The sequence below is a fragment of the Pituophis catenifer genome, unplaced genomic scaffold (assembly GCF_029215685.1).
Source record: "Pituophis catenifer annectens isolate HBS135680 unplaced genomic scaffold, rPitCat1.0.hap2 SCAF_1, whole genome shotgun sequence".
Lineage (NCBI taxonomy): Eukaryota > Metazoa > Chordata > Lepidosauria > Squamata > Colubridae > Pituophis > Pituophis catenifer.
The window spans coordinates 225,300,128-225,317,146 of NW_027256881.1; the positions used below are offsets into that span (position 1 = coordinate 225,300,128).

The window sequence follows — 17,019 nt, forward strand, 5'->3', positions numbered from 1 at the left end:
GCCTGCATTTTTGCCTGAATTTTGATCATGTGACAGGAGGGCCACTGCAAGTCTGTAACTTTGATTCCTTCAGCACCATCATAACTTCAAATGGTAATTAAGTGAGGACTACCTGTGTGTTATTCTCTGTCAGTATAGTAGCTTTAGACTCTTATGGAATTTATTGGGGATTTCTGCTCATGCTTCTGAGGTAAATTTCCATTATCAGATAGTGTTATAATCAAGACAAGAACTGAAAAATACAGAATATAATCCAATGAAGAAGTCCATTCCTTCATCATCACCACTACCACCTCCACAACCATCATCATCTTTGTTGCTGTTCATATGCTAAAAAGTGGGACATAAAGTTGCATGTCAGATATACTTAATGTGATTTAATTTAGTTGTTTCTATTGAATATTTTAAAGGCTTGCAACTTTACTTTGCCATTTTGATTATCCATGTCTTTTAAAAACTATCTTTCCTTTTCTAATGCAATGACAATTATTTAAAACTACATGAAGCCAGGTTTAGGACTGGTTCTTCTGGAAATTTGAGTATTTCAGTTTTTGTTAGAGTAAGCTGGAGTAAGATTTTCACCTTTTATATAAGAACTTTTTTTTTTTTTTTTTGGTCTGACAAATTTATTTTTCAGAAAAATGTTCTTTTGGAGAGGGGCTATCAGTAATCAAACTGGGATGCAAATATACTTTTACTTACATTTGGACTTGTCAAATGATTATTCTGTACAGTATCAAATCAAGATGTAATCTAGTCAAGTTTATTGTTTTTTTTAAAAAAAACATTGGTTTTTTTTTTTAAAAAAACAACAATAACTGCATATTCATGAAACATTCCTTTCCCATTGTTCCAAAAATTACTATTTTCTCATGCCTCGAAACTAGTCAAGTAATATTCATGGGATGTCATCCTAGGAAGTGTGACTAGGTTCTTGATACAGTGATAACACTGACTTGCAATGTCTGTGAGCAAAACCTACAGTCTCACATGCTCACATGTTTTTAGTGGAACAACATTGCAGTTTGTATATGTGCATATATGATGAATACGTAGATGTATACATTCCGTCCCCCCACAAATGGTAGAAATCCAGTCATACTTAAATTTTGTTCAAAAATGTTATTAGTGACAATTCTGCAAGATTTAAGTGGAGTAAAATTCCATTTCACTTGAGATTGGAACTAAAGGACTGAAAAATTGAAGTATCCTATGATTGATTGCATCTTTGAAATGACCTGCTCAGTTTGTTCAGTAGAGAACTGCAATATATTTTCATAATGTGCAAATACTTACTGGGCCTTAAGATACTATGCTGAATGAACAAAATGACATGGCAAAACATTTGGATTCTCATATTCATTATCATTATTTCACCAAATCCTCCTGCTTGGAGCAAAGCTCATGTTTGAAACAAGCATCTGTGCTGCTTCAGCAACTACATGCATTAAAAAAGGAGATAGTAATACATATAGTTTTTCTTTCTCTGTAAACTTCATCAATTCCTTTTCAAAGCAGGTTTTCATTAAAGACATTTAATTTTCGCATGTAATGTATTTTTTTTAGAAAATGTGCTTGTTGTAAACTGTCTGATCTTAGTAAAATTTGAAAAATATCAAACTCTTTTAAGTGGCATTACCACTGTGCTCAAATGTGTTTAATTTTGCTTTCTTCACATTAGCAGCAGTAATTGTTCACAACGTTGATCTGATCTTGTTCCCCTTAGTGGAAACTTAACATACAATAAAGTTAAATGGAATTTTTGTCTGCAAAGGCTTAAAATCTGTTCATAAATAATATTTCCCAGTGATATTTTTCTGTTTCTAGGTTTTTATATTGATTGTTGTTGTCATGTTCTCCAATTGATATTGAAAGACATTTCTGTGCATTAGAGTTGAAATCATAACACTGCTTAAACAAATGTTATTTTTTAATTAGACTGCCCTTTAAATAGTTACATTCACTTTCTTAACATAAAAAAGTGTATTTGCTGGTAGCAACAAATAAATGATAATTTGTACATTCATCCTCTAGCATAGCTGGATACCATACTATGAGTGAAGCCTTGTTTAGTGGGGCTAGAAATGGGAGGGACTTAGCTAAATAAATAAATACATGGAATAATCTAATTCTTTATTATATTCACAATATTAATTGGACACCATTGAACAGATCTTTTGAAGTGCACGGGAAGCATATTTCCTTTTACATCAGTTATATGCAGCTAATTGCCTTCATTGGAATGACTATTTTAAAATCTCCCACAATTAAGCCTTTGGGAGCTCATTGATGAGGAAGGAAAAATGGCAGTCGTGTACAGTTTAAGCAACACTGGTCAGGACAATTCTTTTTTAAAAGATTATTGGTAAATCAATCTGTTGATGGAATTTTGAAAAATGCACATTTATTCTAATACTGCATTAGTTCTCCAATATAATAGTGTTTTCCAATCTTGGCAACTTTAAGGTAAACAGACTGCTAGGGGATTCTGGGAGTTGAACTCAACATGTCTTAAAGTTGCCAAGGTTGGGAAGTGCTTTCATATAGTATACTTACAAAAATCATAATTTAATCTTTAGATTTAAGAAAATAAAATAATGACTTTAAAAACACAAATTAATAAATCTGAAACAATTTTAATGGACTAAAATTTATATTTTTTAAAAGTATAACATTTATCTGTATATTAAAAGATTGGAGTGGGGAAATTTTAAAATTATTTGATGGTCTATGAAGATTTATTCATCTTCCAAATACAATGGGAATAAGGTATGGAGGTTTTTTTTTTTTTTAAACCTTCACTTTTAATTTTTTGTTGATCAATTGTACAAATTGCTTGAGCCTTACTTTTGATTCTTGGTTCTGTTTTCATAAATTTTAACCAGCAAGTATACAAATACACAACAATCAGAATAATTGGAACTATTCAGATTAAAGACTTGAATAAGCATAAAATAAGACTTGAATAAACATAAAAATACTATTGCAAGACTTAGAAGTAAGTTAAGGAATTAAGAATATATTACTGCAAGTTTCTTACTAAGTTGAAGAACTTCACCCATAGTGCTTACACTTCCTCCTTTGAAAAATGGAGAATATGTAAAAGTAGTTACATTTAACCATTATTATAAAAGAGTTTAAATACCAGTCCCCTCCTGTCCCTCTTTTCTAACCATATACACAGAATTTGTTCGACTTTCTATTATAGCCTCATAGTAACTCCTAAAACCTGGACCCAATAACAATTAAAGCAGTCAATGGCCTTATTAATATTCCAAAGGGCTGTGAACTTATGTAATGATGACTTTCACTCTTGTCTTTTGTGCAGAACGGTTTGGGCTTGGCCAGCCAGGCAGGTTGCCTGCCTCTATGAATGCAATGCGAGTTCTGAGTACAAGCACAGATCTGGAGACTGCTGTGGCAGATGCATTGGTAAGAGGGAAAGCACAACATGTTACCAACTCCAGAAAGTTACTTGAAGTTGCTTTCTGTACGTACATTTTCCTCTTCTTAATTTTATGTGTGTTCCTATTAAATGAGCCTATATGTGTACATGTGACTCTGCCTAAATCTTTCTTTAGGGTTTGGGAAGATGTGAGGAAAGGGGGTTTTAATGCATAATTGCATTGTGAACAGTTAAATTGTTGATATTAGTGCAGTGAAATGTAGAAGATGAGTTTCACAGTCTGATCCTAATCTTTTATTTGTGGAAATAAATCTTAACTGTTGATATTCATTATCTTTCAAGTAAATGCATTATAATAGTGAAACCATCTGTGTCAAATGCTTATGAATGCCACTATAGTTATCTTATGAAGTGAATTGAACAGTTTCCTAGTATAAGTTGTGAATAATACTTATACTGGATGTGTTAGTGTGTGCAATATGTTTGCTTCGTGTTCCACAAATGTGCTTTATTTTTATTCATTTGTCCATTTTGGAGAGTTAAAATTTATAGTTGAAATGTCTGTTGAGAATAAATTGCATTGTCCTACCTTAGGGAAAGTTTGTTCAGGTTACCTTGACAAAGGCTTCTGTCATTAATTCTAGAGGTTTCTGATCAGGGTCATTTAATTATTAATTACCATTAACAATAATTAATCATAATTAGATTATGGGTTGATGGACCTGCACCTGTTGGTTGGTCTTTGGATGATTTGCAGTAATAATACCCACTTCTGATTCTTAGTTATGTAGCAATAAAAGGAATACTATTCCAGCCATCCCTTTTCAGTTCTGAAATTCTATTAAATATAAGAAAGTTTAAGGTAACAAAGACTTATGTAAAAAAAATAGATAAGGTGAACTAAAACATGTTCCTGGATTTAAACTTCATTAAAACTATGTACTTTAATATTTTCAAATTCTCTTTTACTCTTGAAATTAAGAGTCTACTTAAAAACAAATATATATAAATAATTTTATAAATAAATATAACAGATTGCATCACTGCATCTCTGACTGCAAGTAATTCTATGAAATAGGTTGTTAAGGTCATATTTACTGAAAGCTACTTTTGACATTTTGCTGTTACTCCCAAATGGTGGAGATCCAGAGTGGCAAAAAATATTTGGAAGGCTTTTAGCGCTATGAACTATGAGTTACAAGATAATGTATGAATAGCATGTATTGTCTCTAAATATGTATAACACAGTGCAATTGACACCTGCATTCTCATCCACTGGATGATTTATAAATTCTCTATGAATCTGGACTTTTACAGATTACTAGGAAGTACATGCTACATGCATATTTTTGACATTGTTTTATAGCAGGAAAAAAAACTTCCTTTCCAACTTTCTCTCTGCTTTTCTGCTGAATCCAGGCTTGTATTATTTTTCTTCTAGTAGCACTATTCATAAAGACCTAATATGTAATGGATTTGCAAACTAAGAACTAAAAAGTAATCAAATGTTAAAATTGGAGCCACTTGGCTGATAAATGTTTAGTTTCTGACTTGATAAAATGAGGTTTACTGGATAAAATTATCTTAATTATAAGATGATGCCCAGGATTTTATTAAATATAAGATAAGGTTGTCCAGGAATATATGATTAATGTAGTTACATAAATTACATAGTGATGAAGATCGCATTCATAGTCATGTGAAGCAATTCTCCAAACAACTCCAGTTCCAGTTCTTTTTCATCAAAACTGCCATAGAATTTACATGTGGAATTTTGGGAATGAGAAAGTAGATTGGGGAGCTAATTGTTGATCCTCTGATTCAAGTGACTTGAGTTTGGATAAGTTGGATATGGGGTCTGGAAGAAATGAAACCCTGCTGTCCTCAGTGTTGGTAAATGTGGCTTTCATCTGACTTATCTTTGGCCATAAACTTCAAAGAAAAAAGTTTACCTGAGATACATTTCAGCACTGTGATTTTAGAAGGAAGGTTATAATTCTAGGTCCTGTAACTAGAATTTGCCCTGACTCTTTTCTACCTACTGATAACCATGTATGAAATCATCCATTAGACCAATAGTCTTTTGCTTTCTGAAGATATAATTTAAATAACAACAACAACAAATTTTGATATAATTTTGAATGATAGCAAATATCTTAGGATAGAGAACTGAACTTTTGGTCCTGAAATGTTGCATTCATACAATTGCACACAACTCCTCCTTTAGCAAAAATTGTGACTATTTTAGGAATTTCGCTATAGTACAGTGTTTATCTGTTTTCCATTTCACAATTGTAGAAAATGTAATTGACCATTTTCAGCAATCCCACTCTAAGAGGTTCCAGAAGGGGATAAAGAATGCACCCGTTGCCCCTGTGTTCTAGCTTTTATTGATCAGAACTAATCAGTGGCCCCCAGCCTTTTTGGATTGGTGGCCTGGCAGGGAGGAGAGGGGAACAGGACCATGTGAGGGGCAGGCCAACATGCGCATGTGCAACTTGACTTGTGCAAGCATTGGGCCAGTGCACAAGTGCAGCTTGACCTGTGCAAGTTGAGTTGCCCAGGCATGTGCAGCACGCCAGCCCGCTGCTCGTGAAAGTCGAGCTGTGCACATGTGTGCACCGATCTATCATTGCGCATCCCGGTTACAAATAGGCCACAGCCCAGTAGTAGGCTACGGCCCGGGGTTGGGGACCCCTGATTGAAATGATAGTCATCATTTTAATTTGTAATATTTGCCTTATTTTAATCAAATTTTAACTAGTGTGATGAGCATATTTGGCTAATTTCACTTACAAAGAGGCAAACTACGGTTGAGAAATTCACATAAAGATATACTTAATGATGTTTTGTTACTTTTTTTTTAGAAACCCTCTTAAAAATTCACAAGTTCCTAAAATGTGACACGTAAAAAAAAATGTTCATCTCTGTCTTTTCAGAATTTAGCTTCTTTTGCTCTGTATTGTTGACAATCACCATCAACAGTCCTTTAATTTTTTTCAGCTGTTCTCTTGCCTATTTATCTTCACTTCTTGTATAAATATTCTAATAGCCTTAAAGGAATATTTCTCTCTTCTCTCCTTTGTTCTCCATCTTTGGATTCAAGAAGCATCGCTTCACAGTAAAAGCTTTATTTCCATTAAAAAAAAAAGATACAAAACAAGTCCCTTCAGATCAAATTATCTGCCCTGGCCAAAGCTGATTGTTGTGCCTATAAAAAGAGATCAACTGAGCCTGGTCCAAGAAAGAGTTCTTTCATTCCTAGATCACTTCAGAGAAAGACCTGTTGACAGGGAAACCAGATAAACTTTGAAATGAAGGGAATTTATTCAGTAGTAGAAGAGAATAAGCTATAAGAACTGAACTCTTGACCTTCATGGCGTATTTGATCATCATTAGTGACAAAAGAGCTCTTGGAGTTTAATTCCAGGAGGTGTGAGGGAATATTTCCAGTCTTGGAAATTGGTATCTATTACAGTAAACTGTCCTCAAATGGCACCTAGTAGGTAAATAATAACAATGTTAGATCTCTTCCCCCCCCCCCCCCCCCCCGAGAGTACTATAGAGACATCAGCATGACATGAAACAGATATAAAGTATAGCTGAGAAAGTAAGTCATCAATTTAGACACTGCAATTGCTGGAAACTAACAAGACAGTTTCTCAATGATTTGAGGCCAGAAACATGCAGGTGTGGTGCAAACCCTAAAATAAACTTCATACAAAAAATAAAACTTGTGGGGGAGGGAATCCTAGCTTTTACCGATATACAATGCATAAATCTATCTTAACCCTATCCACTGTGGACTGTACCCTCAGGAATACTAAGTAGTCCCCCAGCCCAGTCCCCCCCCCCCCCTCAAATATAGCCCATTTTATTAGCGTTGCCTTTGGAAAGCCAGAATTCTAAATGCATATTATTTGTGCGCATATATTTTTGAAGTCCCTGGCTGTAGCAAGATGAGAACAGAAGAATGCACAATTTGATGCATCTGTCTGAACTCATTATATATTTCTTAAAAGAAACTGACTGAATTTGTATTTTTAAGTTGCTAAGACTCATTTGCTTGTATTTTTGTTGCAAAAAAAATGCCTGCAGAAGCTTCTGACATAATTCTCTATGCTTTTTCCCCACCCGTCAATATTTTCCTGCATACAGCTCTTAGGAGACTCCAGAAGCAAGGTACTAGTGCCATCCTGACATTTTTTTCTCCCTGCCTCTTTCTTTCTTTCCTTCCTTCCCTCCCTCCCTCCCATTTTTTTGTTTCCCCTGTTACAATATTATATAGGGCTGCAATTATGTTCATACCTTAATGTCCAAACCTTGCATCCTATCAAAATGCAGAACTTTGGTGCCATCAAGATGTTTAGTATATCAGTATATACTAAAGTCAAGAAAACACAAATTCTGACATAAATTATATACATATACATATACATATACATATACATATACATATACATATACATATACATATACATATACATACATACACACACACACACACACACACACACACATATATTATCATGGTTGTCCAACCTTTTGGCTTGCCTGGGTGCATTGAGTGAAAAGGAATTCCTATATTTTATAAATAATATTTTTATTATCTTGTGGGGCTGCATTACTAGCTGCCCAGGGCCACAGGTTGGACATGCCTGATACAGACTTTCTGAAAATTATACAGAAAATATACAGGAGGATAGAAAAGATATAGAAATAGGCTTAGGAAGTTAATATATATTCTTTCTGGTAGCCACAGAAAAATATTTGACAATAAGACTCAAGTTCTCATTAGGACCATGCAAAGCCTTCAAGAGAGGAGCTGCATAATAGGTGGGAGCAAGTATGAAGCAATGTGGCTATACATTTAAGACAGCTGGGAGCAACTTATCAGACAGTTGCGTAAACCTGAAAAAGGGCATGGCTATTTTACCAATTTGAAAAGAGAGGCTTTAAAATCAGCTGAGATAGGGAACCCCTGTGGTCAGTCCAAGAGCTGTGGTGGCACAGTGATTAGAATGCAGCACTGCATGCTACTTCTGCTGACTACTGGCTGGCTGCAGTTTGGCAGTTCTATTCTCACCGGCTCAAGGTTGGGTCAGCCTTCCATCCTTCTGAGGTGGGTAAAATGAGAACCCAGATTGTTGGGGGCAATATGCTGACATTGTAAACCACTTAGGGAGGACTGTAAACACTGTGAAGCAGTATATAAGTCTTAAGTGCTATTGCTTAGAGTGGGCTGACTGCCAAGCACTTAAATTTTCATTGTGGGTCAATGGCTGCATCTTTGGGTAAGTCCCTTTATTGAGCACTATCATAATTCAAATTGGTCACTGAATGAACGGTTATTAAGCTTTATTACTTTAGTGAAATTATTCAAAACTACTAAATCCAATATTTATTTCCCCCCCTCCGATCAGAAAAAACCAGTGAGAAGAAGGTATGAACCATATGGGATGTATTCTGATGATGATGCAAACAGCGATGCCTCCAGTGCATGCTCAGAGCGGTCCTATGGTTCCCGCAATGGAGGCATCCCACACTACCTGCGACAGACAGAAGATGTAGCGGAGGTCTTAAACCACTGTGCTAGTTCCAACTGGTCTGAAAGGAAAGAAGGGTTAATTGGCTTGCAAAACCTATTGAAGAGCCAGAGGACATTAAGGTGAGTGCGTATTTCATTAGTAACTATTCGTATGTTTTGTACCTGTTCTTTATCATGTCTTTAAAAGAGTTCCGTAAATTATGAAATGTTTATGCTTCTTCTAAATTATCAATATTTTGTTTAATAATCGTAGTTGTAAGGTATGTTTTAGATAGCCAGCATTTTAATGATGGGACTGTGTTTTTTGTTACTATCACCCATTATTGATATTTTTGAATTCAGCTTATAATTATGATGAACAATTGGAATTAATATCATTGCAGAATAGATTTTCTACTTAGTGATATACTGTAGGTATTCAAAGCTGTTCATATAATTAGGAGTCTTTTTATCTTCTTTTTACCTTGAATAAATCAAGAAAATAGAAGATTTTGAAAAAGTTGAGTGGTGACTTAGAACATGCTTTTTAATGCTGTAATTCTATCCTCTTTATTAAATACAGGTAGTCCTTGATCTACAACAGTTTCATTTAGTGACCGCTCAAAGTTACAATGGCAATGAAAAAAGGGATTTATGACCATTTTTCACACGACCGTTGCCGCATCCCCATGGTCACATAATTTACATTCACATGCTTGACAGTTGACTCACATTTATGATGGTTGGAGCATCCCAGGATCATATGATCACATTCTGCAATCTTCCGATCAGCAAAATCAATGGGGAAACCAGATTCACTTAACAATCATGTTATTAAATTAACAACCGCAGTGATTCACTTAACAAATGTTGCAAGAAAAGTCATAAAATGGGGCAGAACACCCTTAACAAATTTCTCACTTAGCAATATAAATTTAGGGGTCAATTATGGCCGTATGTTGAGGACTACCTGTACAGAATTGAGCAATGTATGGCTGGTAGCCTTGCATTAACCATTATTATTTTTAGTCCAGAAACATATCACACATAGATACTGACATACAGGCATCATGCTACTAAAGATATTTATTTTGGTATAGTGTTTGGTATAAGGTTTTGACCTAAAAACCAGAAGATTGTGAGTTCTTAACCCACCTGAGGCATGGAAGCTGACTGGTTGACTTTGGGCTAGTTACATCTCTCAGTTCAGTTCAACCCACCTCACAAGGTTATTGCTTGCAGGAAAAATAGGAGGAGGAAGGAGCATTAGATAGGTTCCTGGCCTTGAGTTACTCAAAGGTGGGATTAAAAAACTAATAAGTAAATAAAAATAAAAACCAGACAAAGCAAAAATATTTTGAATGTTTTGCATTCTCCCTTTGGAGATGTCATCAGCATCCCTCAATAATCAAAAATAAACAAGAGACCAAAATATGTATCTAGAGTCAGGGTATCTGAATAAAAACGGGTTAAAGAAAGCCCAACAAATATGTAGATTGTAATCTTCCTAATATACATATGAAACAATATGCATAGAGAATTAAGTGACACTGCCCAAACTTCCCTGGTGGGCCCCCAGTTTAGAAAAAGCTGAATTGTTCATTAAAGACTCTGACATTTAAGGTAAACAGTTTAAGAAGTTTGAGAAGATTCATGAGAAATGATGTAAAATGTTCAATGAATTCCAGTTCTATTATTCCTAATGAAACTACCACTTATAATTTCTTTGGCCAGAGCAAATATATTTGAAGTCCAAGACAGAGCGTCCAAGAGAACTGAAATTTCTATTTTGTGTCCATTTGTTCTTTTGTATTGCCATAAAATACAGTTGAATATATGCCATGGGAGTGAGTTGGAGACCAGAAGTGCACTATCCAAATTCAGTAGAAGAACATTTTAGTTCTCTAGAACTCTCTGTTTAAGACTTCAAGGGGACAATCCTTCAGCTGTGTGTTTCTAGAAAAAAGATTGAACATAAGATTTTTACCTTCACTAAAGAGAAAGATACATATAAGGAGAACATACTGCAAGGCAGTTCAGTTCTTTACATTAATTAAAATTAAATTAATTGGCAAGACAGCAAAACATTTAAAAATAGAGAAACCAACCTTTTGGCTTGCCTGGGCTGCATTGAATGAAGATGAATGTCTTGGCCCATCCATAAAATATACAATATATGTGTATATAAAATGCATAATAATTTTAAAAGTTTATGATCTTGTGGCATCACATTACTAGCTGTTCGGGGTTAAGGCGGGCTGTGGATTGGACATGCCTGATTTATATTATACCACAAATTAGAAACCTTAATTTAGTCTCTTGACCTTATATTGAAGTCCCCTCATCTGTTGAGATTAGAATAGAGTTTCCTTGTCTATACTTTGCTGCCTTGGAAATAAATGATGGTTTTGTATGTAAATTTGTGTTGCTACATTTTACTAATTTCTACAATAATTTGGGGTTTTTTTTGTTTGGGTTTAGCCGTGTGGAGTTGAAAAGGTTATGTGAAATCTTCACACGTATGTTTGCAGACCCCCACAGCAAGGTAAATTTTTAAATATATGCACCTTTTATGAACAATCCATAAATGTTGGAGGTTGGGTTATAAATAAATGATTGAATCGAAATGATAATCAAAATATTTTATTTTTTGTGCTAAATAGTTGTTTAGTCTTTGCAGTTATCTGTGGTGAATTACTGAGATATTTTTAAATTCCATAAGTAAGTCATGCAAGTAGGATATTATCTAGAGCAGAACATTTCCTTGGAATATAAGAAAATAGATTATTTCAAAAATATGTATTGCCTCAAGAACTTAACAGTTAACCTTACATATTATAAAAATATTCTTTCATAAAGTTATCTTAAACTTTCTGTGAATGCAGTTTATCTGAATGCAAGGGAAACTGCCTTAAAGCAATTTGCTTTGATTTTTTTTTTATATCAGTTTACTAATGAATGGTTTGTTTTGTTGCATGGCCTGTTTTGCGGTGGAATTCACAACAGAGAGTAAGTGTATTTTCCTTCCTCCTCACTCCCATCACTTAATCCCACCTCTTTTATCTATTTAATATAAACCATCCAGTACATCCTGGTACTTCACAATATTAACATGGATGTCAAAATCATCCCTATTAATGCAGGTTTTGATTGCCTTTGATTTTCATCATTTTTGTGTTAATCATGATGTTAATAATGATGTAAATCATGATTTCCTCTGTTATCTCTTTTAACTTAAAGGTTTTCAGCATGTTTCTTGAAACTTTGGTAGACTTCATCATTATTCACAAAGATGATTTGCAGGACTGGCTCTTTGTTCTTCTGACACAGTTACTGAAGAAGATGGGTGCTGACCTGCTGGGATCAGTGCAGGCCAAAGTGCAGAAAGCTCTGGATGTCACGAGGTAGTGTATCTGCCAAGCAATGGGGGATAAATTGCTGACATGTTTTTTTACATAATGCAAAACCAGCTTTCTCAAACCTAGTGCCCTGCAGATAGGATGGATTGCAATGTTCATCATCTCCAGATAGAAAGCTATTATTTAGTGTCTCATAAATTGAATCTCTTAAGCCACAACCATGAGCCTCTCATCTGATAAAAACTGTCCTGAGGGAAATTGGAAGAATTCATTCCTTCATTTAAATGCCACATCAAAATTGGGCTTAACTAAGAATACATAAAAGTAAAGTCTTTGAAAACAGAGTATCTACCCTTGGATTGCTTCCGTTATTGGATCCTTTATCTGTCCTCCTTGTGGCTTAAGAAGATACATAGTTATTCAGAAAGTCGACTGAAGACTGGGGTGGGGGTGGGGGGTGTTTATTTATTTTTATTTCTTAGACTGTGGCATGCAGCTGTTGTATATTTCATTTTTCTCTATCTGAGGAAAACACTAGTTATATTTAAAACTTGGAACTTGTTCTTACACTCTCTCTTCCCTTTTCCCTTTCCATTATAGAGATTCTTTTCCATTTGACCAACAATTTAATATTTTGATGAGGTTTATCGTAGATCAGACCCAAACACCAAACCTTAAGGTAGGTTAAGGTGCTTGCACTTCCATTGGGAAATGATGTCTGAGAGTAAAGTCAAGATAATGCTTAAATATAGATAACTGGGACAAATACATTTTTCCTTGGTAGGGTTTTCAGAAGATCTAGAGATGGCTCTTTTGCAGCAAGTAATGGTTCATAAAAAGATTGGGCTTGAGAAAAGGTTTTGAGCTTTGGAATTTGTTGTGTTATCTTTATTTACAAAATGTATTCTATTCACTTTAGGTAAAAGTGGCAATATTAAAATACATTGAATCCTTGGCTAGACAAATGGATCCTACAGATTTTGTAAACTCCAGTGAGGCTAAACTTGCAGTTTCTAGGATTATTACCTGGACAACAGAACCAAAGAGCTCAGATGTAAGAAAGGTGAGTCAAAGCAATGGGAGGCAATAATTGGTGCAACTTATATAAATTCATTAAAAAAAATTAAGATTATACCGTATCAGATCGATGAATTCATTCAGTTGTATTCAAAATGTGCTTTTGCTGGAAGCCATTTGTTCCAACCAAATATTTCAATTACATTAGTGTAATAATTTACATTGATTCCCCTCTCTGTAGTCTTCTTTGTCATTTCTTTCCCCCCTTTTTGGGAGCATTGGGTAAATTTCCACATAGTGTGGAAGGGCATGCTAAAGAATGCAGAGTGAGACTTCAATTGGTGAAAGTATTTGAGTGGAACTCAGGGAAGATTCATTCTCTGAAATGAAATTAGAGATGAATAACTTTTGTGGGCAAAAGCCTTGTTCAGGAAAATAATGAGGAGCCAAATTATGTTTTGGCTGAAAATAAAACCTGGACAAAACATACCTTGTTTCTCTTTCTCTTCCCTTTATCATAATCACAATTGAAAGATATTCTTTTATTCTCTGAAATTTTGCATGTATTCCAAGCCTGCATGCAGATGCTCTCATGAAAGTAGAAATGCATATCATTCTTTCAAGAGAGGGCATTTCAAGCACACACAAAAAGGAAATTTCTTTCATGTCTATCCATGTATGCATTCACATGCATCTTTATGTATGTTCCCCATCCACACACTTTACTAGAACATGTAGGGAGCAAGGTTTCAGATGAGAAGTAGTAGGATGGAGAGGATTTGCTAGCCAAAAATTTTAACTAATGGCTTAAATAAATAAAACGTTTTGTAGACCAAGAAAAAGATTTCCTATTCTTAAAATATAAGAAGGTGAGAATTCTCTGGAAGGGGTGGTAGTAACCCTGTGCAGATATTGCAGTACCCCTCAAAGCACATTCATGAAAACCATGTAGTACTCCACCACTCCATTTCTATTCAGTGAAGCATTTGTGCCATCATTTTGTTTGGGAACACTAGTTTCTGCTAATGACCTGCCTCAACTCTGAGGTAGAACACTGAATAACTGTGAGGTTATTCACAGTGCTGAGACTGTGCAATAAATCTCTGTGAAGCAAAACATGTACCTCATCAGAGCAAATCTTCCACAATCATACATACACATACACAGTGAGAAGTAAAGAAATCAGTTACCTGTGAGTTCCTCAATCAGTTTTTCAGTTTATTTACTAGTTCCTCTGTGAGGAAAAGTTAATAATACTGGTATCAAGTTTCAAATTTGCTTTCTTGCCACCAACATTCATGTTAATGTGGTCTGTGAAGTTTCCAGCTGTGCCATGAGGTGTCATCTTTGTCATGAATGTCAAAAAGAACAGCACCTTGGAAACTTTTTAGAGTAAATCAACGACCCTCTAAAATGGGTGTCAAACACAAGGCCCGTGGGCCGTATCTGGCCTGCAATGTTTATGGATCTGGCCCTCGGGGCCATCCTGGAAAATGTAAGGGGCCGGCCAGCGTGGCTTCGACCTGGTCTACCTAGTGCAAAGAAGAAACATGCCAGCAGTTTGGGGAGTGGTGTCAAGATGGCCACGCCCACCCAGTTGGCCACATCCAGTAAATTGTGTCAAGCTGGCCAAGCCCACTCAGTCGGCCACAAGCCCGGCCCCCCAAGGTCAACCACAGCCCTGATGCGGCCCTCAATGAAATTGAGTTTGACACCCCTGCTCTAAAAGGATGCAAATGACCAGCTGTGTGCAAGGAATATAAATCCTTCTATTCCCCACTGTCCTGTCAGAGCTGAAGAAGCTTCTTGGATGAGAAGCAAAACGTCTTCAAAGAAAAATCAAGAAACTCCAGCTGCCTCCTGAAAAAACGCCTTTGGGACAACTATGACCTAGATGACTGAGAATCTCTACAGATTTTTAGAGTTAGAGTTAAACTATGTAGATGAAAATATGAGCTTGTGATGTTGAAGAGGAGAAGACAGATCATAGGAAGCCCATTGAAATAGAAGGATGAAACTGATCAGAAATATAGGTAGAAATGAAATGAATCTTGCCAAAAGGCAACAACATATAATGATTAAATGGCAGAGGATTAATTATATATCATTCTGAATATCCATTTTGGAATGGGAGCTACTGCATTGAATTTGTTGAGTAAAGTCATAACATTAATAATTGTTTACCATGAAACAAAGCATAATTAAATAGACAATAAGGAGTTTGATACTTCTTCAATATAACAATGGGTTCAGTGCAGAAAAAAGAGAAATAATTAACATTGGGGTTTATGTGCTCTTCTTTTATTCCTTCTTTTCTACAAATTGTCTTTATGCTAACCATGATGCAGAAGGATGCATACAATGATTCTTGCAGTGGATATTGCCGATAAAGTTGTCCTGTGAACATATTGTATAAAGCTACTTTTTAGCCAGATGACTTGAACAGTCCTATTATTATTTAAAGACAGTTTAGATCTGAAGATAGACTAGAATTAACTCAAGCAATCAACAAGAGGACACATTTAAAAGGATTTGTATGTTTTCTTTTTTCTTCAAGGTAAAAATATGATAGAAATTTGCAGCAGCATTAACAATATGGAAAAAATAATAAGATAATTTTTATTATTTATCTAATGCTGGAGGGCAAAAAGTATGATCTATGAGCTGCATGCTTTCCACCACTATTGTTATTGATTGAATCCTTAAACTAATGTTTCTTTCATGATAGTGATAGTAGTCAGAGAAATAGCAGAAACCTTTACTGCACACAGTAAACTAGGAGAGAGGCTAATTCTGTCCCTTTCCACCATATTGAGAGACGATGGGAAACGTTAGTTAGCATGGGAAAAGATCTCTTCTCTAAACCTTTATTCCAGGTTCCAAAACAAGAAGTTCTGTCAAAAGCAACTTCCAGTGCTTGTTACATAGAAAAACAGTATAAAAACATATTTTAAATCATACAGCTAGGTGTTTTCTTCATTGTTAGGTAAACAAATGCCTACTGTGCTGATGACTGTTAAGAGCCCACTTTTAAAACACTACCATCATCATCACCACCACCCCAAAATTAAAACATTTGGTATTTTAACATGCCAATATCGCCTAGAATTTTAATCTTTGTTCACAAGTCAATCATCATTTTAAAAAACATTTTTAATTTCTCAGAGTATAGTTTACAAAAATAGATTGAATGTTGCTCAGCAGTAAGGAGACCAAAAAATACTTTCACATACAATGCATCATTGTTAGTGCTATTGCAGTGAAAGGCTTCCTAATTTGCTACTCTGCAGATTTGCTGTTATTTGGCTGCATCAGGCTTTAACCATATGCACATATCTGTTTAGAAACGGGTGGTAGCAAAAAGATGAGACCAACTTCTGATGGTTCACTTAGACCAGGGGTGTCAAACTCGCATCGTATCACAACTTTTTTCCCCTTCACTAAACCTAGGGTGTGGCCAGCATGTGACTCATTCGGACTGCTAGTTTGACACCCCTGACTTAGACACAGTAGCACCTGTATCATAAGTACAGTGTTGGAGATAGAACTGGCTGGCCTTAGATTGTAAGTTTTATTTATCTGTTTTCAAAAAGGCTGAGTAAGGAAATAAATAACTAAAAATAAAGTTACAGCTATTGAATTCTATATGAGTAACAGAGGAATTGTAAAATTTACATCTACAAATTGTAAAAGGCATTATAGTACAGGTT

At 35.2% G+C, this 17,019-nt stretch overlaps 1 protein-coding gene across 5 annotated transcripts in view; it reads left to right on the forward strand.

The window, feature by feature from the left end:
- CLASP1 (cytoplasmic linker associated protein 1) overlaps positions 1-17,019 on the forward strand; it is a 211,333-nt gene that overhangs the window by 159,376 nt on the left and 34,938 nt on the right. For all 5 annotated transcript variants that reach the window (XM_070950573.1, XM_070950661.1, XM_070950488.1 and 2 more), the window contains exons 22-28: positions 3,329-3,432; positions 7,565-7,588; positions 8,830-9,074; positions 11,415-11,478; positions 12,174-12,337; positions 12,893-12,971; positions 13,212-13,355. In XM_070950573.1, the coding sequence (XP_070806674.1) occupies positions 3,329-3,432; positions 7,565-7,588; positions 8,830-9,074; positions 11,415-11,478; positions 12,174-12,337; positions 12,893-12,971; positions 13,212-13,355 (824 nt within the window). The remainder of the gene's footprint in view (positions 1-3,328; positions 3,433-7,564; positions 7,589-8,829; positions 9,075-11,414; positions 11,479-12,173; positions 12,338-12,892; positions 12,972-13,211; positions 13,356-17,019) is intronic.